Source organism: Salmo salar, chromosome ssa14, assembly GCF_905237065.1.
Source record: "Salmo salar chromosome ssa14, Ssal_v3.1, whole genome shotgun sequence".
In the NCBI taxonomy this organism is placed as follows: Eukaryota; Metazoa; Chordata; class Actinopteri; order Salmoniformes; family Salmonidae; genus Salmo; species Salmo salar.
The window spans coordinates 58,978,050-59,002,811 of record NC_059455.1 but is presented as its reverse complement, the minus strand read 5'-3'; the positions used below and the strand labels follow the sequence as shown (position 1 = coordinate 59,002,811).

The window sequence follows — 24,762 nt, the reverse complement described above, 5'->3', positions numbered from 1 at the left end:
GTTGCGAGTGGATGAGCGTGTGCGGTGGCCCATTTTCCAAACTAAACTGACAAAGACGCACCTCCAACAACACATAACACTTCACATTATTCAGCCCAAAAACAACAACTTCTCTCACCCAATGGAATGAGGGCTTTTTAGTTGAGCACTGATGCTGTCCCATGATAAGCAGCGCCCACTTTGCCAGAGGCAGGGGCGCTAAATATTGAGCTTTTCCTTGCCCAGCATGCCTCTCCAGGGTACTGTTGGAGAGATGCAGCACTGCAGTGCTCCACCAATGCTGCATCGAATTCACTAAACATAAATAATGTAGTCTATGGTAGAAAGAGTACACTCTTAGAAAAAAGGGTTCCAAAAGGGTTCTGTCCCCATAGAAGAACTCTTTTTATTTCCAGGTAGAACCCTTTTTGGTTTCAGGTAGAACCATTTTGGGTTCCAAGTAGAATCCTCTGTGAAAAGGTTTTACCTGGAACCAAAAAGGGTTCTTCAAAGGGTTCTCCTATGGGGACAGCCGAAGAACCATTTTAGGTTCCAGATAGCACTTTGTTTTCTAAGAGTGTTGTAGCCTTTGTGTTTTTTCTGTAGCCCACAGACTAGAGACCAAATGTATTACAATGTCTTGAGACAGACACTTTTTCAATCATTAACGAGGAGAGAGCGCAGGTCAACTAAAAAGGCAAGCAGGCAGACATCAGCTTTGGAGTGGCTGAGGCGTAATGAAAAAGAGGTGGACAGCAAGTGGTGCTGAAAGAAATTCATTTCAACAATTGTCTTCATTTGAATTTGACTTCACTAACAACAAGAGGGCTTTCTTGGAGCCTATTTCTTCCTATTCAACCTGTTTGACAGACACAGTTACGCTATCCATAGATTTGTCAGTATAGCCAAATCCTCCAATACTGTCACCATGCACTCCTTAAATGGCTCCGTGTCTGGGAGGGCTTGGTGTGTTTGGTTAAAACCAGGGCTCAAATTGAGGGAGGGTATGCCATACCCTTTTTTTAAAGAAAAGGGCAAAAAGGATACCTACTGTTAGCTTTATATTTTGAAATAAATAGATAAAACGGTATCCAGATAATACAAAGCATTCTATCACAATGCTTAACTACACCTTGTGCTAGAAACAAGCTTTTTGCCCACAAAAGACGTGACCCTGATGCATATGGGGATATATTGATTTATGTATATGACATTCTGAGGCTGAGCTACGGCCTTCGATATTTTCGAGGAGGCAGCAAATTGACTTTGCTTTTCACTTTCTGAAAATAGAAGATGCTTAAGCCAACAACAGAAGTGCTTCCCTAAAAGCTGCATGGGTTTAAACAACGGACGAGTGGAAAGCAGTCGAAGCTTACATTTTTATACGTCGGTCTGGCCTCTGTCTGGGAGGAGAGGTCACTTTTGAAAGTGCCATGCTTAGATTCATAAGGATGTCTAATGTTACATTATTTGCAAACAGCAACCGTTTTGTTGCAAACAAGACACTCTGGTTTGACATTGGAGAAATATGATAAGAATGCCTATTTCTCTGTGCCTTCTTCCCTGAAAATTTTATTTTCACTATCCACCTTTCTTTTGAGACTTTTTCACAGCAAAATCTTCTCTTGGCTGCAAGCTGTTTGTTTTCCCTAGTCAACGCACAAATAAACATAAAAAATGAATTTAACATTGGTGATTTTATCAGTGTAATCAGATTGAAAATATTAGGATATGTTCTTGAACATTGAACTGCTTATATAGCCTACTAAGCAGATGTGTTAAAAAAAATTGTGTTTAATTTGTAGCATAGGCCTATGAATTGGGCTGCTAATATGTTCTGCTTTGCCGACTGTTAGCTGACAAAGTTGGCCCAAGGCCAAACCTATTGCCGACCCCTGCTGTACACTATTCTAGTTTAGCGGGGATGGAAGGGAGGTGCCAATTTGTTGTCTTGCCCATGCATTTTTTGGGTGCACTCGCGGGCACACACAGGAGGTCGCGTACCGGGAAGAAATGAAATCCACTTTCACCCCTGATTATTATGATTTATTAATCCCATAATAGATATAAAACTGAGTGTGTGTGGCCTTGATCGCATCTTTACATCATGACAGCATATCTTTGAATTCTTCCCATGGTATAAAACCCATCTTATTTCTGCAGAAACACTGCATAGACAGCTGTGTGTACTGTCTTGTGGGAATCATTAATGTCATAAATGTCCTAAGTAGAAAAATAATGAGCAAGTGAGAGAAAACTTGTGACAAATAGACACCTGCTTATCATTAGCTAGGTTTCCATGGAATTGGCGACAGATTTTCATATGAACATTCAAAAGTCTGCATACAGAAAACATTCGCATTTTCCCACCACTGGTGTTTTCACCAAACTGACTTGTGGATAAAATCAGTGTGTGATGACGTAGAGATAGATAGAGGCATGGGGATGGGTGTGCACACTAAACCATTTCGTTGTGTTTATTTAAAATTGGGAACACTGAATGTCATGTCAGATAAAGGGAATTTGAGCTATTCTGGTGACAAAAAGGGGCAGGGCTAATGTATATGACCAAACTGAGAGCCAGTCGTTTTTCTCTTCGTGGCAAGAGAGACAGTCCAGCATTCATTTCCTTCATTCCTTGCAACCAAACAATAAATAACCTAATCAGAAAACTCTCAAAAGCCCTGCGCCACAATGCACACATATCTCTTCCCAACCCACTTCCACTCTTAGCTGCTATAAAGGATTTCAATTCCGGGAAAGAACAGTCATTCACATAAGTAATCAGTTTCATGAGCTCTCTCACTCACGGACTTATTCGACAACCCCGCCACATTAGACAGTCACTGGTGAAAATAAGAAAAAGGGTAACGCATCCAATTATTTGTGCATAATGACAGCTCTGTTATCCACCGAGGTAGTGCCCTACAGAAAAAACTATTCCCCTCTTCTCTCTATCTCAACTACTCAAAATGGCCAGGAGTAACATTTAGCCATTTTCATTCCTCTAGAGTTATGGCCCATTGGCACCGTCTCAGAGATATATTTATGGTGGGAGCGGGGGACATTAGTGAGGTGTTCCCCTAAAAGCTGGTACATTGGCAGGCCTTGGCGGCGGCCATCTCAGAGTCATGTATCCGGGCACTGGAGCTTGGAGGAGTCGTGGACCACAGAGTTTATGAGGAGGCTTCCCTCTGTGAAGCGCCACTGGCGTCCAACGGCATGCCCTTCAGATGCACAACGACTCATTACCTCACCTCCAGTCAGGAAATAAATCCTATAACGACATGAGTCGCTTACAAGGTCTCCAAGGCACCCAGACTGTATATTTGTGAACCCCAACAACATACCCCTGGAACGACCCCTTCCGAAATGGAAACATTGATAAATCAATGCTAAATTAATCCAATATATGATGGAATGAAAGCAACAACAACAGAATCCTATACTGGTTTTGTAGCAGGCAAACCGCTAACAGCTCGGGTTTTCAGGTGCCTTGGCGGTGTGCTTTTGCCCTCCACCACTTCTCATTGTCGATAGGTGCTCTTAATAATTCATAGGCTTTAAGAATTGGCAGGCTCTAATTGGTGGGCTGCTGTAATCCTCTCGGCACTGCGGGGACCGAGGCTCAGTTGCTTTTTACAGGGAAGCGGAGAGGAATTGAGACGCCTTTTTTCAAAAAGGAACCCGGCTTGAAGATAAAAGGCCTCGCTTGAAATCAAAACAGCACTGTGAAGCAGCAGACAAGTTGTGTGAGGTTGTGGTTGGGTCGGAGCTCCTTTCACACACGTTGAGAATGCGAGATGGACCACTCAGGACTCTCCAGGACTCCTTTTGGAGTTTGGTGTTATGTCAGTCAGTGGGTCTGTGTAGAATCTACTAGAGACAAAATCGTGTCGACTCACATCTGGAAAATTACACTTACGTTGCTCTGTGTACAGTTAGGTGAATGGGCTTACCACCAATTCCACCTAACAACACATCTCACTCCTTGCAGAGGAGAGAGAGCTAGCGAGAGGGAGACAGAGTGAGAGAGTGAACAAAGACCACATCACTGAACATGATCCTCCTGCATGGTGGCTCACAAGTAATCACATGATCACGAGTGTGTGTGTGTGTGTGTGTGTGTGTGTCAATCCATCCTGGGTATCTCAGGGGGATGTGAATCATGCTGCTGGTGCTGTCAGTCACAGGCAGGGCCCCTTAGGGCAGGCAACCTCTATTAACTATCACTCTCCTCTTACTGTGTTACCATGGAGCCGCATCACAGTATCTTTGCTTGAGCAAATCCCATCTTCATCCACCCTGCTATTTTTCTAATCCCCTTCGCTATTGGCCCTAATCATTTGGAAATCTTGATTTGCAAGCAGAGGCAGACTAAGCACACACAACTTCTCCCTGTATCCGGAGACTGAAGATTCTCAGCAGGTTGTCGGTGCCTGATCACTCTTTTCTGCCTGTGTCTCAAAGTCTCCCTCTCAGTCTTGTTCGGTCCCTAACTCAATCTCTCTATGTCTAGCTTTTGACTTAGCTATGTCTGTGCTACAACCACTCTCTCTGTGTTGCATCTCTTTCTCTATCAGCTCCTCCCTCCCTCCCTCCCTCCCTCCCTCCCTCCCTCCCTCCCTCCCTCCCTCCCTCCCTCCCTCCCTCCCTCCCTCCGTCCGTCCCATCTCCACCCTCCCTCCCTCCCTCCTCTAATAGCTCAAATTGAGTTCAGCCATGAGAAACCCTTCTGTGTGTTTAAGTCCTCTCTGGCTTTTCCCCGCTTGTTATCCCCAGAGTGGCTTTCTGAGGCGCTTAGGCAGCAAGGTGCGTGGGTAGCGGATCTAAGCGCCTGCCGGATTGCAAACGACTAGACCTTCACCTGATGCTTTTCACCTTGAGAGGCACTGACGATCCGCTTGCAACCGCATTGTGTGTCTGCCGAGCCGAACTCCATCTCTCTCTCCCTCCCTCCCTGCACTCGCTTTTATCGAATTACTCGGGTGCAGTTGCACCCTGTACTGCGTTTAAAACAGACTTAATATGTCTTGGTGTGGTGTAGACAGCTATGCCTATGACACTGAGTTCCAGATAGTTACCGCAAATGGAGGCCAAATGGAGAGGAAACAAATAGCAAAATGAAGAGCGTTACTCTGACTGACTCATTAACCATCCAGCCCATGATGCTCAGTGTGATTTCAGCCTTGCTCAAAATGCCTTAAGTATGTCATTTGTCTGTTCCCATCGATTCCTTTCTCCCCCAACTTGTAATTGAAAAATAAAAGAAATGCTATTCAAAACCATGGGAGAGAAGTTAGACATTGCTGATGACAGCATGGCAAGTCGGTGGATGGAAATCATTGAATCCAGATGAGTTGGAGTGATTGAGCTGCATTCGATGTATCACATTCTAATTGATTATTGTAGCCCTGCAGATAATGATTTCTTTACAAGTCAAATTGTTTAGAGATTGTCTAGAGGAGAAATCATGCATTTTCTCTTTCCCCTGCTCAAATCTAATGGTAGGGGACCGAGATGTCTGATCCGATTCAACATTTGTTTTGCCATGACTGCCAGGGAGCCCAAGCTTTCTAACCAGGGTCACTGTGGGCGAAAACAAATCAGGTTTTATTAGGGGAATGAGAAGATCTTTGGGGGTCAATAGTTATCAAAGAGTGCTACTAAAACACACGATATCCCAGCAAGGAGATTGGATTCCTCCTGCACCTCATCGACACAACACCGGGGTCACTCCCCAATTTACACGGGTCACAGCTAAAACAGCGCTACAAGCAAGCATTGACTTTCTCCATTAGCTTCCCATCTCTAATACTCAGAAAAAACAAACACCTAATCCCATGGAGAGGAAGAAAAATAAAAAAACAGATACAGCTGATGACAATTAATTGCCCAACTGGAATCATTACAATGCAGCATGTGGAGCATGTGGTGTTTTATCTAGTGCTATTGATGCGTGAACTATTAGCATAACAGCTACCTTTTGACAATGTGTCAGATGTATTTTTGTAAATGTACAGGGAGAAATCTCTAACAACTGGGTCTCATGTATGCTTCAAAACAAATAGATTTCTTTAAAGCCAATTTATTAGGTGGACTATCTTAGCGACTGACAACTGTCAACAGTTCAAGTAAATGACGTTGTACTTGTATTGTGTGTCAATAGGGCTGACCCCAATTAGTCAATTGTTTGGTCGATAGGCTGTTGGTCGACCGACATTTTGTTTTGGTCGAGCAGTAGCAAATATATATATATATATATATATATATTTTACTCATTTTATTTACTACCGTTCAAAAGTTTGGGGTCACTTAGAAATGTCCTTGTTTTTGTCCATTAAAATAACATCAAATTGATCAGAAATACAGTGTAGACATTGTTAATGTTGTAAATGACTATTGTAGCTGGAAACGGCCGATTTTTTATGGAATATCTACATAGGTGTACAGAGGCCCATTATCAGCAACCATCACTCCTGTGTTCCAATGGCACGTTGTGTTAACTAATCCTAAAGTTGATCATTTTAAAAGGCTAATTGACCATTAGAAAACCCTTTTGCAATGATGTTAGCAAAGCTGAAAACTGTTGTTCTGATTAAAGAAGCAATTAAACTGTCCTTCTTTTACAGGCTCAAAATGGCCAGAAACAAAGAACTTTATTCTGAAACTCATCAGTCTATTCTTGTTCTGAGAAATGAAAGCTATTCCATGCGAGAAATTGATTGCCAAGAAACTGAAGATCTCGTACAACGCTGTGTACTACTCCCTTCACAGAACAACGGCTCTAACAGAATAGAAAGAGGAGTGAGAGGCCCCGGTGCACAACTGAGCAAGAGGAAAAGTACATTAGAATGTCTAGTTTGAGAAACAGATGCCTCACAAGTCCTCAACTGCCAGCTCATTAAATAGTACCTGCAAAACACCAGTCTCAATGTCAACAGTGAAGAGGCGACTCCGGGATGCTGGCCTTCTAGGCAGAGTTGAAAAGAAAAAGCCATCTCAGACTGGCCAATAAAAAGAAAAGATTAAGATTTGTAAAAGAACACAGACACTGGACAGAGGAACTCTGCCTAGAAGGCCAGCATCCCGGAGTTGCCTCTTCACTGTTGACATTGAGACTGGTGTTTTGCAGGTATTATTTAATGAAGCTGCCAGTTGAGGACTTGTGAGCCATCTGTTTCTCAAAATGTTGTCAATTTAGTCATTATCTTTCGTTTGGAGCGCTCCTGTCAATGTTGAGTAAAGATGCACACCTGATTACACATAGAAGTAGGCCTATAGGCTACCTGGCCTGCGTGCAAATGTAGGCATATAAATGTGCCCAATTGGGGATCTGATAGTATTTCTGATCAGCTTAACACACCACCACTAATGAGCTGTGGAGCATCTCAAAGTAATGTTTTCTTCAGCTCAAAAAGCAAGCAAACAAAGTGTGTTTTTACATCCATTGAAAATGATAATAGTTCCTCAATGTATCTGAAAAATCTTTCCAGCTCTCTTAAGTTTCTTTCTTCGGGTTATCTTGATTTCTGGCTCCCTCTTCAGTCATTTGTGTCTTATTTCATCAAACAGTGCGCTTAAAGCATCAGACAAGCTCACTGCATATATTAAAACACAGAGTGTGTATATATAGAAAAATACACATTTAAAAGTCAATCGATTGGTCGAAAGAACAAACAACTTTCGGTCGACAAAGATTTTCTTTCGTCTTGGACAGCCCTAGTTAATAGGGAATATAAAGTCAAGCCAGGTGGTCCTCTGTTGAACTCAAGAGGTTTGTTTTTGCCGGCTCTCAAAATTAGAAGCAATGCCCAAAGTTATGACAGGCAGGCTTAAGCAAAAATGAGTAAATCTCCGTATAAAATATCTAATAGGGTCAATTCGTTATGAGTACAAGCACTACAGCACACTGCATAGCAATCATGCCCTCTCTCAAGTTCTTGAATGAAAACAAGGGCAAGGGCAGGAAGAAAGCCATCCTGAAATACACTACCTAGTGTTTTTACTTTAGCATTTTCATTTTCTGGGCAAAGTGATATGTTTAGGGAGGGTAGACAAGGTGGGTATTAGACTTGATATAATTTCAGTGGTGGCATATTTGGGAACATGTGTGAGTTGCAGTGTGGGTAAACTGTGCACGCAACAGCCGCAACCACAGCCTCATTTAAAACACTGCTCAACCTAGAGTGACTTCCAAAAGGGTAAGGTTAAGGTTATTCGGGGTAGCCCTCAAAACATCTGAAACAGCAGTTAAGACTACAAATTAATTTCATGCTTACAAGTGGGAAACAAAAGCCAACATATGCAACCAGTTTGAAGTTCACTCAGTCGTTACTCTTTCTGCATACTAAAAAAATTGAAATAGTCTGTGTTAAACAGTGCATCCACTCGTACATTTCAGAGACATGTACGAGCTAAAACCTATTGACAACCATGGCACACCATCCATGATGGTGCAGTACAATAATCCACACTTGTTTCTCCTTCAGAGCACTTGAGCTCCAAATAGCCCTCTCAAATACAGTATGACTTTCTCTGTCAGTGCTTCTTGAACAATGAAACATCACATGATCTTTCTAACTGCTGTCATACAGATTTATCAAGCTGGCAATAATGAATGCTAAACTGACTGCTGTACAAAACACCATGGAGACAGACCGCTGCTGCTCTCCAACAAAAACAAAATCACGGTAGGACAATTATCCGTGTCCATTCTAACGTAATATGGGAAGAATATGAGATGTGTGGGAGAGAGAGAGGTGATTTTCATGCAGTGTGGGGTGGGAACAAAGTCGTGGGTGTGTGTTTGTGTGCGTGTGTAGCTATGGGCTTTGGTGTGTGTATGTTTGGGGTTGAAAAGAATCCAGTGTATGAGCTTTGAGTGTTGTTTCTGTCTTGGAGAGGTTAGTTCAAAGGGTTTTTGGAGATAGGAGCAGAGCAGAGCAGATCCACAGTTCCATCAGAAAGTATTCAGACCCCGTGACATTTTCCACAATTTGTTACGTACTTATTCTAAAATTGAATAAATAATTTTTGCCCTCATCAATCTACACACAAAACCCCATAATTACAAAGAGAAAACAGGTTTTTGTACATTTTTGCAAATGTAGTGACAGGATTGTGTCAAGGCATAGATCTGGGGAACGGTACCAAAACATTTATGCTAGAGTGGCCAGATGGAAGCCACTCCTTAGTAAAAGGCACTTGACAGCCCGCTTGGAGTTTTCCAAAAGCCACCTAAAGACTCTCAGGCCATGAGAAACAAGATTCTCTGGTCTGATGAAACGAAGATTGAACTCTTTGGCCTGAATACCAAGCGTCACGTCTGGAGGAAACCAGTCTCCGCTCACCATCCCTACGGTGAAGCATGGTGGTGGCAGCATCGTGCTGTGGGGATGTTTTCAGCGGCAAGGACTGGGAGACTAGTCAGGATCAAGAGAAAGATGAATGGAGCAAAGTACAGAGAGATCCTTGATGAAAACCTGCTCCAGAGTGCTCAGGACCTCAGACTGGGGCGAAGGTTCACCTTCCAACAAATACCCTAAACACACAGCCAAGACAACGCATGAGTGGCTTCGAGACAAGTCTCTGAATGTCCTTGAGTGGCCCAGACAGAGCCTGGACTTGAACCCGATCAAACATCTCTGGAGATACCTGAAAATAGCTGTGCAGCGATGCTCCCCATCCAACCTGACAGAGTTTGAGAGAATCTGCAGAAAAGAATGGGAGAAACTCCCCAAATACAGGTGTGCCAAGCTTGTAGTGTCATAACCAAGAAGACTCAAGGCTGTAATCACTGCCAAAGGTGCTTTAACAAAGTACTGAGTAAAGGGTCTGAATACTTATGTAAAAGTTTTATATATATATACAGTGAGGGAAAAAAGTATTTGATCCCCTGTTGATTTTGTACGTTTGCCCACTGACAAAGAAATGATCAGTCTATAATTTTAATGGTAGGTTTATTTGAACCGTGAGAGACAGAATCACAACAAAAAAATCCTGAAAAACGAATGTCAAAAAAGTAATAAAATGATTTGCATTTTAATGAGGGAAATAAGTATTTGACCCCTCTGCAAAACATAACTTAGTACTTGGTGGCAAAACCCTTGTTGGCAATCACAGAGGTAAGACGTTTCTTGTAGTTGGCCACCAGGTTTGCACACATCTCAGGAGGGATTTTGTCCCACTCCTCTTTGCAGATCTTCTCCAAGTCATTAAGGTTTCGAGACTGACATTTGGCAACTCGAACCTTCAGCTCCCTCCACAGATTTTCTATGGGATTAAGGTCTGGAGACTGGCTAGGCCACTCCAGGACCTTAATGTGCTTCTTCTTGAGCCACTCCTTTGTTGCCTTGGCCGTGTGTTTTGGGTCATTGTCATGCTGGAATACCCATCCACGACCCATTTTCAATGCCCTGGCTGAGGGAAGGAGGTTCTCACCCAAGATTTGACGGTACATGGCCCTGTCCATTGTCCCTTTGATGCAGTGAAGTTGTCCTGTCCCCTTAGCAGAAAAACACCCCCAAAGCATAATGTTTCCACCTCCATGTTTGACGGTGGGGATGGTGTTCTTGGGGTCATAGGCAGCATTCCTCCTCCTCCAAACACGGCGAATTGAGTTGATGCCAAAGAGCTCCCTTTTGGTCTCATCTGACCACAACACTTTCACCCAGTTGTCCTCTAAATCATTCAGATGTTCATTGGCAAACTTTAGACAGGCATGTATATGTGCTTTCTTGAGCAGGGGGACCTTGCGGGCGCTGCAGGATTTCAGTCCTTCACGGCGTAGTGTGTTACCAATTCTTTGGGACTATGGTCCCAGCTGCCTTGAGATCATTGACAAGATCCTCCCGTGTAGTTCTGGGCTGATTCTTCACCGTTCTCATGATCATTGCAACTCCACGAGGTGAGATCTTGCATGGAGCCCCAGGCCGAGGGAGATTGACAGTTCTTTTGTGTTTCTTCCATTTGCGAATAATTGCACCAACTGTTGTCACCTTCTCACCAAGCTGCTTGGCGATGATCTTGTAGCCCATTCCAGCCTTGTGTAGGTCTACAATTTTGTCCCTGACATCCTTGGAGAGCTCTTTGGTCTTGGCCATGGTGGAGAGTTTGGAATCTGATTGATTGATTGCTTCTGTGGACAGGTGTCTTTTATACAGGTAACAAGCTGAGATTAGGAGCACTCCCTTTTAAGAGTGTGCTCCGAAAATGCAAATCAATTTCTAACATTTTTGACATGCGTTTTTCTGGATTTTTTTGTTGTTATTCTGTCTCTCACTGTTCAAATAACCCTACCATTAAAATTATAGACTGATAATTTCTTTGTCAGTGGTGAAACGTACAAAATCAGCAGGGGATCAAATACTTTTTTCCCCTCACTGTATATATATATATATATATATATATATATATATATATATATATATATATATATATATACACACTGCTCAAAAAAATAAAGGGAACACTGAAACAACACAATGTAACTCCAAGTCAATCACACTTCTGTGAAATCAAACTGTCCACTTAGGAAGCAACACTGATTGACAATACATTTCACATGCTGTTGTGCAAATGGAATAGACAACAGGTGGAAATTATAGGCAATTAGCAAGACACCCCCAATAAAGGACTGGTTCTGCAGTGGTGACCACAGACCACTTCTCAGTTCCTATGCTTCCTGGCTGATGTTTTGGTCACTTTTGAATGCTGGCGGTGCTTTCACTCTAGTGGTAGCAAGAGACGGAGTCTACAACCCACACAAGTGGCTCAGGTAGTGCAGCTCATCCAGGATAGCACATCAATGCGAGCTGTGGCAAGAAGGTTTGCTGTGTCTGTCAGCGTAGTGTCCAGAGCATGGAGGCGCTACCAGTAGACAGGCCAGTACATCAGGAGACGTGGAGGAGGCCGTAGGAGGGCAACAACCCAGCAGCAGGACCGCTACCTCCGCCTTTGTGCAAGGAGGAGCAGGAGGAGCACTGCCAGAGCCCTGCAAAATGACCTCCAGCAGGCCACAAATGTGCATGTGTCTGCTCAAACGGTCAGAAACAGACTCCATGAGGGTGGTATGAGGGCCCGACGTCCACAGGTGGGGGTTGTGCTTACAGCCCAACACCGTGCAGGACGTTTGGCATTTGCCAGAAAAATCCAAGATTGTCAAATTCGCCACTGGCGCCCTGTGCTCTTCACAGATGAAGCAGGTTCACACTGAGCACATGTGACAGACGTGACAGAGTCTGGAGATGCCGTGGAGAACGTTCTGCTGCCTGCAACATCCTACCGAGATGAGATCCTCAGACCCCTTGTGAGACCATATGCTGGTGCGGTTGGCCCTGGGTTCCTCCTAATGCAAGACAATGCTAGACCTCATGTGGCTGGAGTGTGTCAGCAGTTCCTGCAAGAGGAAGGCATTGATGCTATGGACTGGCCCGCCCGTTCCCTAGACCTGAATCCAATTGAGCACATCTGGGACTTCATGTCTCGCTCCATCCACCAACGCCACGTTGCACCACAGACTGTCCAGGAGTTGGCGGATGCTTTAGTCCAGGTCTGGGAGGAGATCCCTCAGGAGACCATCCGCCACCTCATCAGGAGCATGCCCAGGCGTTGTAGGGAGGTCATACAGGCACGTGGAGGCCACACACACTACTGAGCCTCATTTTGACTTGTTTTAAGGACATTACATCAAAGTTGGATCAGCCTGTAGTGTGGTTTTCCACTTTAATTTTGAGTGTGACTCCAAATCCAGACATCCATGGGTTGATAAATTGGATTTCCATTGATTATTTTTGTGTGATTTTGTTGTCAGCACATTCAACTATGTAAAGAAAAAAGTTTTTAATAAGATTATTTCATTCATTCAGATCTAGGATGTGTTATTTTAGTGTTCGCTTTATTTTTTTGAGCAGTATATATATATATATATATATATATATATATAAATTAGCAAACATTTTCATTATGGGGTATTGCGTGTAGATAGATGACATTTTTTGTTGTTGTATTTAATCCATTTTACAATAAGGCTGTAATGTAACAAAATGTGGAAAAGGTGAAAGGGTCTGGAGACTTTCCGAATGCACTGTATGCTGTATGGTGTTGTGAGCATTTGGCGTGAGGGGGAGATGTAGGAATGTGCAGGGGACGTGAGGAGGCTGCAAGGCAGGTAGGCCAGTCAGGGTGACCTCATGCATTTGGCACAGACACAGGCTATCAGGTTTCCCCAGTGCAGATTCCAGCTTGCGCTTCACAGAACATTTCCCAGGGCCCTCTCCTCTGGCCTGACTCTTTAGAAGTGTGTGTGTGTGTGTGTGTGTGTGTGTGTGTGTGTGTGTGTGTGTGTGTGTGTGTGTGTGTGTGTGTGTGTGTGTGTGTGTGTGTGTGTGTGTGTGTGTGTGTGTGTGTGTGTCTGTGTCTGTTTGTCTGGCTCTGTGTGTGCTTGTGTGTGTGCTTGTGCGCGTTGTGTGTGTGTGTAAGTGCGTGCATGTGCAGTATGTGTCTGTGTGCGTGTGTGTGTAAGCCTGATTGTGTGCCACTCTGCTCAGTGAACTCAATGAGCTATGCAGTGCTCCCACCCTCTCTCACAACACAGCACCGTTTCCCCCCTCCTCTTCCAATGCAAGTCCTGCCAGTTTTAATTTCTCCAAAAGTTGAGTGTGTATGTTTATGTGTATTACCATGCTATGTACGTATTTACGTATGTACGCACCATATGGGTGCGTCCCAAACGGTACCCAATTCCTTATATAGTGCACTTCTTTTGACCAGAGCCCTGTTCATAAGTAGTGTTCTATATAGTGTAGAGAATTGGGTGCCATTTGGGATGCAATGTATGTATGAGTATGGATTTTGCACGATTGAAGTGTGTCACAGTATTCATTAATATGTGAAAAGTGCGTGTCTGTACATTTCTGTACATACATAAAATAATGTTTTCTCTCACAAACTATTCTTGTGTGCATGTACTCCATTCGTTATCTCCATATACATCTCAATACATTCTTGTGTATGCATGTCTGAAGGCGCTGCGTCGGGCTCTTTGGTGTGGTGACCTTGGCTGACCCGCACTCACATGTCAGGGGGGGGGGGTTGCCTCAGCCCTCTTGGTGCAAACGAGGCCCCCCGGCCATCGCTACGGTAATGACACGACAACGCCAGTGATCCGCTAGATAACCCCCCCCCCGTTAGACAGCCTTTAAAGGACCTCCCTCTTCCACCAATCATGGTGGTAATTGCTCAGTATAACGGCATGGGCCTCCTCTACACATGTGGATGGGATAAACAGATGTGCAGCGCTAATGCTACAGACAAGCCCTGGGACTGGAAGCGAAGGGAGTCCATGCCCCTACAAGGCCGGATAGAGGGCCTCCTGCTGCAGCTACCTCCGGCTGTAAAACTGCGAACCCTACCCAAACAGAACGGCAGACGATCCGCTCTCGAACGGAGATACATAACTGGGGCATAAACATTTCAGAGAGGCTACAGTAACAGTCTAAACTGTAGAACTGTAGCTGCGTGGCTAGGGGGACGTTGCGTCACTGTTACCGGAGTGTTTATTCAACGTTTGGAGGAGAGGCCATGTCAGCTTGGTGAATAATTGCAGGCCCAAAGTGCTGAGGACTGAATGGAGCAGACTGCAGCTCTGTACCAGCAAGTCTTGATTGCTTTATCGGCTGAATTCTAATGGTGAGACAGTAGCTCTGCCGGAGCATCTGCAGATACTAGGCAAGATGCCATTGTGGTTAATTGGCCAATGTGGCCTAAAGTTCAAGTTATCGGAGCTGAGAACTTTTTTGATCAGTCATTGTTAGCAGAGAACAAGTTCTGGAGATGTCTGTTGCAGTGTGTCCTCGCAAGCCTGATATAAATCACTTTACAAAATAATTCTTCCCAATATGCTTGCAAAAGCAGAACATATGGCAATTACACAAGCATGCAGCTGCTGTTTTGGGGCTAGGTGATAAATAATGGATAGCAGTCTTCCACAGGGTCCTCAAAAAAGCTAATGAGAGAGGGGAATGCGACAGGGAATTAATAATCAAGTGTTTTTTTACCCATGTATTCTAAAAAAGCCCAAGGACTCAAAATATAGGAAAAACAATTAGATTCTATTCACACTTCCACAGTAAGTATTCAAAAACTAACATTTGCATTTAGTAGGCTAGATTTCATTCACAACTCTAACTGGCGCTGTCGTGACGCCCTTTCATGCCAAATAAGGTTTGTTTCTCTCTCACAGACACGAGGCATTAAGCCGTCGACTCGCGGTATGCAACTTCCCTATCCTCTTCTCCCCAGAACATGTGGGTGACCTTAATAATTTACGAAAGGAGAAGAGATGGGAAATACTGTACGCACCAGTGCAGATTGTGCAGGAGGAACTGGTGTTCTACATCAAAGCCTGAACCATGCAGGTCAGTCACATGCAGTCATCTGTTACAAAATGTAACCTTAACCCCGAGAATATGTGGCTGACTGCAAAGCAGAGTGATTAACTATTGAAAAGTGCAAGAAGAGACATCTTGTATGGAGAACACACATCATAATGACACCTTTTTAATTCTGTTGCCGACGGCTGTTTATGTGCTACTAATTACTGGCGAAGAATAATAATTATTCCTCCTATTCGACTCTATAATAATAATAATTCCTCCTATTCGACTCTATAATAATAATCATTCCTCCTATTCGACTCTATAATAATAATCATTCCTCCTATTCGACTCTATAATGCCGACGGCGTTCTCAGACTCTCCATTCACCCTCCTGCAGCGTGACTACTTGGCTCGCCCTCGTCCTACACCGGTGTCGTTGCACTGTAATTCATGCCGCCTACCTGTCGCACTCTGTGTTTTTCCACACACTGACTAATACTCCCAAGCCGTGGCATTGGGGAGGGGTTAGGGCGTTCTGAAGGTCTGCCAAAATAATCACTCAGACAAAAACCACAAATGCGGCTTGAGTCATTTAACACGAATAGAGTCCAGAGAAAGGGCTGTTTGCGTTTGGTTATCCCTGTTCGCCCATAAGCTTGAAAAGGTTCATCTGCCACACAAAATTGCTGCACCTATCTCTGTTTGTATAGGAACTCATTGTGATTTAGTTAGAAGGATCCGGCAGTACTGGCAGCTATTCAAGCCCTTATGCCTATTTGCTTATCCTCATTCACAGCGGAATTGGCTTTTTCCTGAGCCATTTTTCAAGCAGGTGTGACAGTATTTTCATTGAGTCTGCCACTGCTAGTGCGGCTCTGTAGGGTAAATGTTAGGGGTTATACATGTTTGAGAGGCCAGGCTGGGCCTCCCTGGTAAGGCTACACCGCCATTTCCATGTCTGCAGATCTGATTAGAGACACTAGGTCATTGGTTTGTGTGGCTGGAATGGAAATAAAAAGCTAATTCCACAGAGTGAGATGTGCACAGCCAAAGGATTAGTATTGTCAAACCATGATGTCATTATTAGGACGATGAAATCCCGTAATGAAAAATGTGACCGTTAGAAGAAACTCTCTTACTCCAACATGCAAACCCTGGTACGCTTCCCAGAGTGCTAACCCAAAAAGGCTCCCCATTTGAACAAGGTTGTAACTTTAAGTGAGACTCCCATTTTTAACAATTTCCAGAAACTCTTAACTCTGTTTCTGTTATTATCTGCAGGCTGTTTTGTCTTAAAACATAGGCTCATTTTGAGTGGGGAGCTCTACTCTCTGCTTCGATGTCATTAGGCTTTCTGTGTTTGTCATAACATAGACGGCTGGTATGGCTCAGACCACAGACTAGAATATAACCCTATAATAAGCTGAAACCATACGGAGTGCTGGGACAGCCATGCCATGTCCCTGAGAGGATGGCTAGTCTAGGCTGATGATTATCTGTCATTGCGTATAAAAATAGAGACAAGCCACTCACTCTCACAGACTCCCGGACAGCCGCATGCGAACTAACAGCCTTTCTCTAGTACGTAAAAAGCAGGGGTTCCATCGGCTTCTTCAAACGAAGCCCCTTCATTAAAAATGCAGGAGCAATTACCCCGGCTAGCTCTGAGTGAGAGAGCACTGCGCCACGCCGACACTCTGGGTACCACACCGCACTTTCCGTCCTGAAGCCGGGCTGACAGAGCAGAGGCAGGCCAGACACAGCAGACAGACAGCCGGGTCTACGGTTACAGTAGAACAACACACCTTTCACTAACATCCTGTCAGTCTCTTCCAGATGTAGCTAAGACCCTCAACCCCATAGCTGCTGCCTAACCTCGCTCGGAGAGGCAAGTACATGCTAACAGGGAACGGCACTCACAGCAGGCTCTCTCATAAACATTCTGTCTGCTCTGTCCTGTCTTTCCAGAATGGGGCAAAGTGAGATGGTATCTTGTACCCTCGGAAATCCAGTTACGCAGTTCAGAATACAAGGCACTTGGTGTTCCAGCCCTGCAGCTAGTTCTACTCATGTCCTACTTCTCTGACGTTAATATCCGTAAGTGAATGTAAAAATGGGCATTTACAGAAGGTGCCTCGACCACCACTCCTGCCATCCTGCACAGTAGTCAGCGGGGGCTCCAGGAAAGAGGGAGTTAGACAGAAAAAGAGGAGGAACGAAAGAGAGAAAATTATGGAGCGAGGGAGATACAAATGGGAGTGAACTTGAAAGGCAAAAAAAAAAAGAGAGGGAGGGACAGCAACGAAGGTCATGTGTATGAGCCACAGCATCAAAGACCAAAAAAATAGAGCATGCACTTGCAGAAAAGCAAGACCGGGAAACAAAGGAATCCGCAGAAGGACTCCACTGGGCATCCCTGAGCCCACTCTACTCCACTGTAGTGCTGCAGGACTCTGCTATACTCTGGCCCCTGCCCCCCCCATGCAGCAGAAGCAGCAGCAGCAGCAGCAGCAGCCTAGCTTCCCTCTGTAGAGCAGAGCAGAGCTGCCTGTGGCTCCAGATGGCCGGGGACAGAGAACACAGTGACGAGGGCTCCCTGAGGTCACACTGACACCACCACCAGCAGCACTCACTCACAGACTCACAATCAGGGAGCATCTGTGGTTATAAGCAATTCAGGGTATGCAGGTTACACTATGCCTACATTCATTGTGCTACAGTTACATTTACAGGAGAATACATTTAACAGTAAATCCAAGTCCCTAAATCCCACCTGATTGTTATAGCTCTGCGGGTTCAACTAGAAAAGACTGGAACAGAGGAAATGGAAGATTCCATCAAATTCTCCCAGTTTTTTTTATTGTCTTCGATAGAATGAATATTGAATGTTGAAAGGCAGAACACACTTTCACAAAGCAGCCATAATGAGATATGGACCTGAGTGTGTAAGGGGCAGGGGCCTAATTTATAAATGTTGAGTACATTTAAAACAAAGTATAGAGATGTATTAACTTGGGACACACCATACACACGCACGTTTGTCATTATAAATCAGACCTGGCGTAAAACAGACAAAACGTCAACGGAAAAGGTGAACCGTCTCTATTCTACCATTAAACTATCAGCTTCGGATCGGATCGCAGAGAGCAAAATACTTGAAATAGCTTTTCTGTGAAGTGGGTCCAATTAAATGAGAGATGGGACGAATGGTAGCCTATACTAACTTAATCGTTGTAGGCCTATAGGCTATTTTGGTCTATCGCAGTCAGACAAGGTGAGTCAGACAAATGTTCTGCAATGATCATGGAAATGAAATGACCAAAATAATTGGAAATGTATGCCTATTTCTAATGATTGTAGAATACAAAGATAATGGCAAATGATCAGTAATGGCAGATGTTTGCATCTTGTTATTATATTTAGGTAGGCTACCAGTGTTTTTGTTGTTGTTATATATTCCCCATTTGCGCAAGGCTACTAGGCTCCTTTCGCCTTCTTGAAATGCAATACTTCAACACTAGAAACGGTGCGTACGCATGGTCTAAGGTTTGCGGGAGGATAAGCACATTTCCACGTCAAGTTAAGTTTGATAAATGCCAACTTCTGCGTGAAAACTGGCGCACGCATCTTTTGGGGCATATTTTGGGCATTCGCAACGTTTATAAATGAGGCCCCAGGCCTCTGTAGCTCACTCAGTGCTTAGGAGGAAGCAGTGGCGGCGGGCAGCGGGTACAGTAATGTATGTGTGTAGATAGGGGGCCGAGTTGTCAGTTGATAAATGAGAAGGAGGCCAGAGTGCCCCGGCGCTGTGTTATGTACAGCACACAGGTAGATAAATGAAGCTATCCACTCCACTGAGTGACAGCTACAGGGAGAGGGATTGTATGGCGAGATAACAGGCGTTAGGCAGATAAAAACCAGAGATGCGGGCGTGGGTTGATTAATGATCAAAAGCCCCCGGATAGTGGCGGTGATCCGGGGGAGGGAAAACAAGGTAGAGAGGGAGGTAGCTGAGATGCCGCTGCCAACCTTCGTTGTATACTGACTAAATTAGCTTAATGCTTGTATTTCAACAGCACGGCCTCGGCATGTGGTTTCGTTCAATCCCTCTTGAAGGATGTATTAACAATTGTGTCTATAAATGACTAATTGTGTTCCGTGACGCTGTCTGTGTTATATTAATATGTTGCGTCACATGAATAATAAGCCTTTAGCTCATGAACACTAAATGTAATATCCTCTCCTAGCTGGAGCGCTTTGTGCTGCCCTCGTGGAGATTTGCAGCAAGCAGATGACTAGCTCTGTTCCACAGCATTAAAACCCAATTTAACCCCAAAAGAATTGAACTTTCGCTTTGCTCTGCCTTTGATGAGGCGACACTGAAAGGCTACACCCAGAATGGGGATATACTGTAGCGCTGGCCAGCTAGCGGGTGTCAGCCTGGCTTGAAAGCAGCAGGATTTAGATGGTTCTGTTGCTATTTCTGCAGAACAATGGCTCACCCCGTGTAATGTAACCAAACCCTTTTCCTTGCTTTTAACCCGCCCCAGCCTCACTCCCATCGCCCCCACCCCCCATCTCCTACCCCCACTCTCCCACCATAAGGAATTAGAGAGAGTATAAATGGATCCCAAGGTCCAGGCAGACACAGACATAAAGCCACTCAATGGCCTCCGTTGACTGGTGTTTACTTAAGGCCCGGGATATTAGCCTTTGTTAAATCTATCTCTGTGTCCGCCTCTGAGCTTCTCTCTGTATGCTCGACTAGCGTGACTGTAACACAGACGGTGTGTTTGCCTGTCTCTCTCATCTCTTGATAGGAAGGGTGTAATGACTAGGACTATGAGGGGGTGTCATCGTAGTACAGTGGACTCTGGTGACTACTGTAGGCTGTCCCGTAGAAGATGAGAGCCTCTGCATAAGCGAGGCAATTCATCAAAAAAAGGAGACGCATTCAAAAAGGGGCAAATAAACGGGATCTTCTGCAATTTGTACTTTGGTAATTCTGTAGTCGTAAACCAAAATAGCTGTCAATTCAAGTTTCTAAGGATAATCATGACATGCCAAGGCATACAGAATTTTGCATACAGACATAGCGTTTGGATGAAATGCACACATTTCCCATAATAACTATCATTAAATGACATCATTGATCTGTGAGGTGGAATTGTTAAGGGAACATATATTTACTGTAATTTCCTCATTTGTATAACATCTATAATTCACTTACGATTAAAACCAAACAAATACTCAAATCAAATACAGAATACTAGTGAAATCCTAGTCACCATGTTCAATAAGGTACCATATCTGAGAGAGATTCAGCGTTGGCTCCGTTCGTTCACAGAGCAGCATGGGAATAGAAACAGGCCTTTAAACGATTCCCTTATCAAAGCACTGTCCTGCAGGCTCCCTTCACCTTCCTAAAAAAACAAGCCGTAGGAATGCTCTTTCAGGAATAAATCACTATGTTCCACTGCACTAATCAATAGAGGGCCAAATGTTATTGTTTCATCTCCTTTCTGAGTTTTACATGCCAATCCTCGCCGTTGACCGCCACGTGGTCGACAAACGGCGGCGGGTCCAGCAAAATATATGTGAAGGTATGAGACATTTGAAATTGAAAACGCCTCGGACAATGAAATTCCTTCATACCGAGAAGATGTAAGGCAGTGTTAAACTCATAATATACTTTTTCATCCTAATGGAACCCAGATGTTCTGGAGATTCTATATATTCCTCGGCGGGCGGAGAAGTATTTCCGATATGTGTCATAAAATGGAGTCGGGAAAGGACGAGCATGGCAACAATTTGGTATGAGTTACGTTCCCTAGAATCCCTATCTCCTTCATCGCTGGCAGTTATTTATGCCCCCTTGGGAGAATGAGGCCCTATCCAGAGCATGCTGAAATGAAGATGAATAGACAGTCCTGGATGACTTTAGATGGATGCTTAATTCAGGGTGGGGAGGGAGGCCGCTTGCCTGTGTGGCCAAGCGGCTGCCGTCTGATGCTGAGGCCCAGTCCTCACGCCAGCCTGCCAAGGCCCTACCCTATAATCTACCGATCAATGATCATTAATGGTAGTGTGGGATAGCAGCTCTCCCTAACCTGCACTCTCAGTCACAGAGAGAGCCTTCTGCTCTCACATCACTGGCCCTGGTCAGAGGACCATACATACATATGCCATACATACATACATACTGGGCACCAGCTAGAGTAACTAGCCGGGAAAATAAAACCATTTCTCGACGACTTTAAAAAAGGTGCTGTTGGGTTTGTTCGCCGCCGTTGGTCAGACGAGTTTGCATGACATGGATATCGCACTCAAGGATACATCAATCGCTGACGGAGGCTGGGCCCGATCTGCTCTGACCTTGAGTGGGAGTCGACAACGAAGGGGGGGTTGCAGTGGAGTGGTGAGGGAGGGAGGGAGAGCGGAAGGAAAGGAGGGCTGAGGGGACCTCTGATTGAGAGACCTGAGATGAGCTCCTCTGAGATATGACAGAGAAAAAGGAGGGAGAGGCAGAGGAAAAGAGGGATAGAGAGGGGAGGGGGCAGAGTGAGAGAGAAGCCATATGGCCGCAGCACAAATGTATTAAACTATAAATCAGAAGAGAAACCAGTGGGCTACCAGGTCGGGCTGCCGATATTCTCCTCTAGGATCCTCCAGCTAGCTACCTCAGCAGCTCTTTACAATAGGAAGGGAAGAGGACGAAAGACGTTCCATGGCTTTATCTGCATTAGTTTCTATTTTTAATGACGGAGGACGTTAAGTCTACCAACTGTCCCGCCATCAGCCACCAACCAGAGCCTAGGTTTCCACGCCAAAGGTAGTGATGCATACAACGGCTAGAGCAAATATAGGCAGCCCTGGCGGATGCCTGTTTACTTTCAGCCTGTGGCTGGCCACCATGTCAGTTCTAAGGATGAAGGCATGGCTGAGCCAGGATAGGAGATATGGGTGTGTAGTCGTCTCATTGTTTGATTTATGGAATGTATTAGATAATGAAAAGTATTAGGCTGCTCCAGGCGTAGACAACATTAAATACATAAAAAATGATTGAGGATAAAAACACAAAAAGGCCTGGAGGCTTATTTCAATTGTGGTTCTCATTGTGTTTCTGACTAATGACACGCCACCCTCTTGATATTTCACCCAATATTAATTCTCAGTATCTTAATATAGTAGACCAAGAAACGTGACAAAGCCAGTGTGATTAACAGTTTGCCAACCTAACAATCACAACATAGGAGCGACCTATCACGCTCCAATCCAGTTAGCCTTAATTAATCAATCTTCCGGACAGCTCCACAAGCCGTGCCGAGGCTGGACAAGCTAGCGTTGTGATGCCTCACCAAATGAGAGAGACATGCACACCCCAAAAGCCACTTGCCATCTGAAACCATCACGGCCAAGGCCAGCCATCGTTCACACCCCATCCCCACTCAGCGGCTTGACAGGAGGAGCGAAGGAGGGGGAGGATTAGAGTAGGAGGATGGGAGGAGGTAGGGGTGTGGGAGGGAGGGAGGTTAAAGGTACTGAAGTGATGAGCCGTGGGTGCCCTACCTTGGTCTGGAGGTAGTGGGGGTAGTAGTATGTGTACTGAGGGTACATTGGTTGCTGTTCCAATCGCTTGCCCATATAGCTGGAATCCTTAGCGCCGTGGCAAGGAATGGTTGCGCGGAGGCGGTCGGACGAGCGTTAGTAGTACTGGGGCTTGGCTCTCTGACTGTAGGTCCCTTATTTTTCCCGTCCACACTGGTGTGTTGAATCACTGCTGGTCCTCCGGAGAGCAAGCAGGGTTCGTCTGACGGAGAGTGGCTGGGAGAGGGGTTGCCTCTGTGGGGGTAGTTCCTGCCCGACAACGCCTTTCAGTTAAATCTCCTGTAGTAGAGCTCGGCAGATGCTCGTTCAGTTTCTCAAAAATATTCCCCACAAGAGTTAAAAAACGGACGCTGCTGCGTGTCCTGTCTGCTTGTCCTGTCTGCGTGTCCTGTCTTTCCCTCACTGGCTGGCGTCGGATAGTAACGCGTGAGAAGAGAGGTAGAGGAGGAAGATAAGCAGGTGGCAGTGGTTCTAAGCAGTCCTGCGAACAAATTGCTGGCACAGGAGAGTGTAGTAGAGGAGAAAAGGAAAAACAAGGAAAAGGGGAGGATATAAAGATCACTTTTCTATTTAAGCTGTCTCGCTATAGCTTACCTCGCTCCTCGGCTTCAATCTCTCTCACACTCTCTGTATCTGCCTCTCTCTGTTGCTCACTCGGCTGCTCTCTCTCTCCCTCTTCTATAGTCTGATATCCCAGCTGCTCTATGTTGTACTGTTGGACACAGGATATATCCTCAGCAGCGCACTAACAGATGCACTTTGGGAAGGGTCCGAATCGGAACGCAAGAGACAGGCAGGAACAAACCAATGAAGCAATCGCAGTGTGTAACGGTTCAGCCAGAGCAGAGCAGATTACACAGAAACAATCCCAGTTCCTAATTGATACGGCACCGGAGAAAAAAAAGGACTCCCAACCGGTCCGCTGGTTCAGAGAAGGAGAGAAAAAAATACTAGAATGAGAAGCACAATGACAGTGTCCCAGGTGCCCAACAGACAGACAAGCCAGAGAGTCTCCTGTCTGCGCTCCTCCCTTTTCCTGCTCTTGTAAAATTCTCTCTCTCTCTCTCTCTCTCTCTCTCTCTCTTGTCTGTCTCTGTGTGTGTGTGTGTGCGTGTGTGGTGAAGGGGGCTCGTCCTGCACAGCCGGTAGGAGGGACTTGAGTCGGCTCAGTGTGAGAGAGCAATCCAGATGCAGATCAGGGGGCTGCAGTATTTCCACAGCCAGAGAAAGGAGTGGGGAGAGGGGGACGGCAGGCAGGCAGGCAGGCTATTCCCCCTACTGGCTGCCAAAGGACCTAACGCCTGGTTTAAACTCTCCTCCATCAATGTGGGATGATTTTATTTCGGAAGAAATCAGTCATCTTAAACATGACTCCTATACTTGTATAAAACTATAAAACAACGACAGGTTTTGCTTAGGTATGTTTCAAGCGTTCACTTTCCTCTCGGAGGTAAATGACACTGTCAGTTAGCGACAGTGCATCAACGTCCTGTCTAATTTATACCCTCCATATTGCTGTGATGATACATCATATTTGTGCAAACGTATTTTGCTTGTTTTTCCCGTGTAACCATGACAGACCAGCACTTAAAAACATACTCAAATGCAAACATAATTTACAATCCTTTCTAAATGATCACTCTGGGTGCTATGCCTCCACATGTTAGGGGTGGCAGGTAGCCTAGCGGTAAGAGCATTGGGCTAGTAACTGAATGGCCGCTAATTCAATACCCCGAGCTGACTAGGTGAAAAACATCTGTCGACGTGCCCTTGAGCAAGACACTTAACCCTAATT

The 24,762-nt window shown here is 45.0% G+C and overlaps 1 protein-coding gene across 1 annotated transcript in view; it reads right to left on the bottom strand.

Moving 5' to 3' along the window:
- The window catches only part of LOC106570076 (RNA-binding motif, single-stranded-interacting protein 3), a 226,843-nt gene extending 202,789 nt beyond the window's left edge, over positions 1–24,054 (bottom strand). The window contains exon 1 of the mRNA XM_014142038.2: positions 22,929–24,054. Coding sequence (XP_013997513.1) covers positions 22,929–23,003 — 75 coding nt within the window. The 5' untranslated portion in view covers positions 23,004–24,054. The remainder of the gene's footprint in view (positions 1–22,928) is intronic.
- Positions 24,055–24,762: the final 708 nt, after the last annotated feature.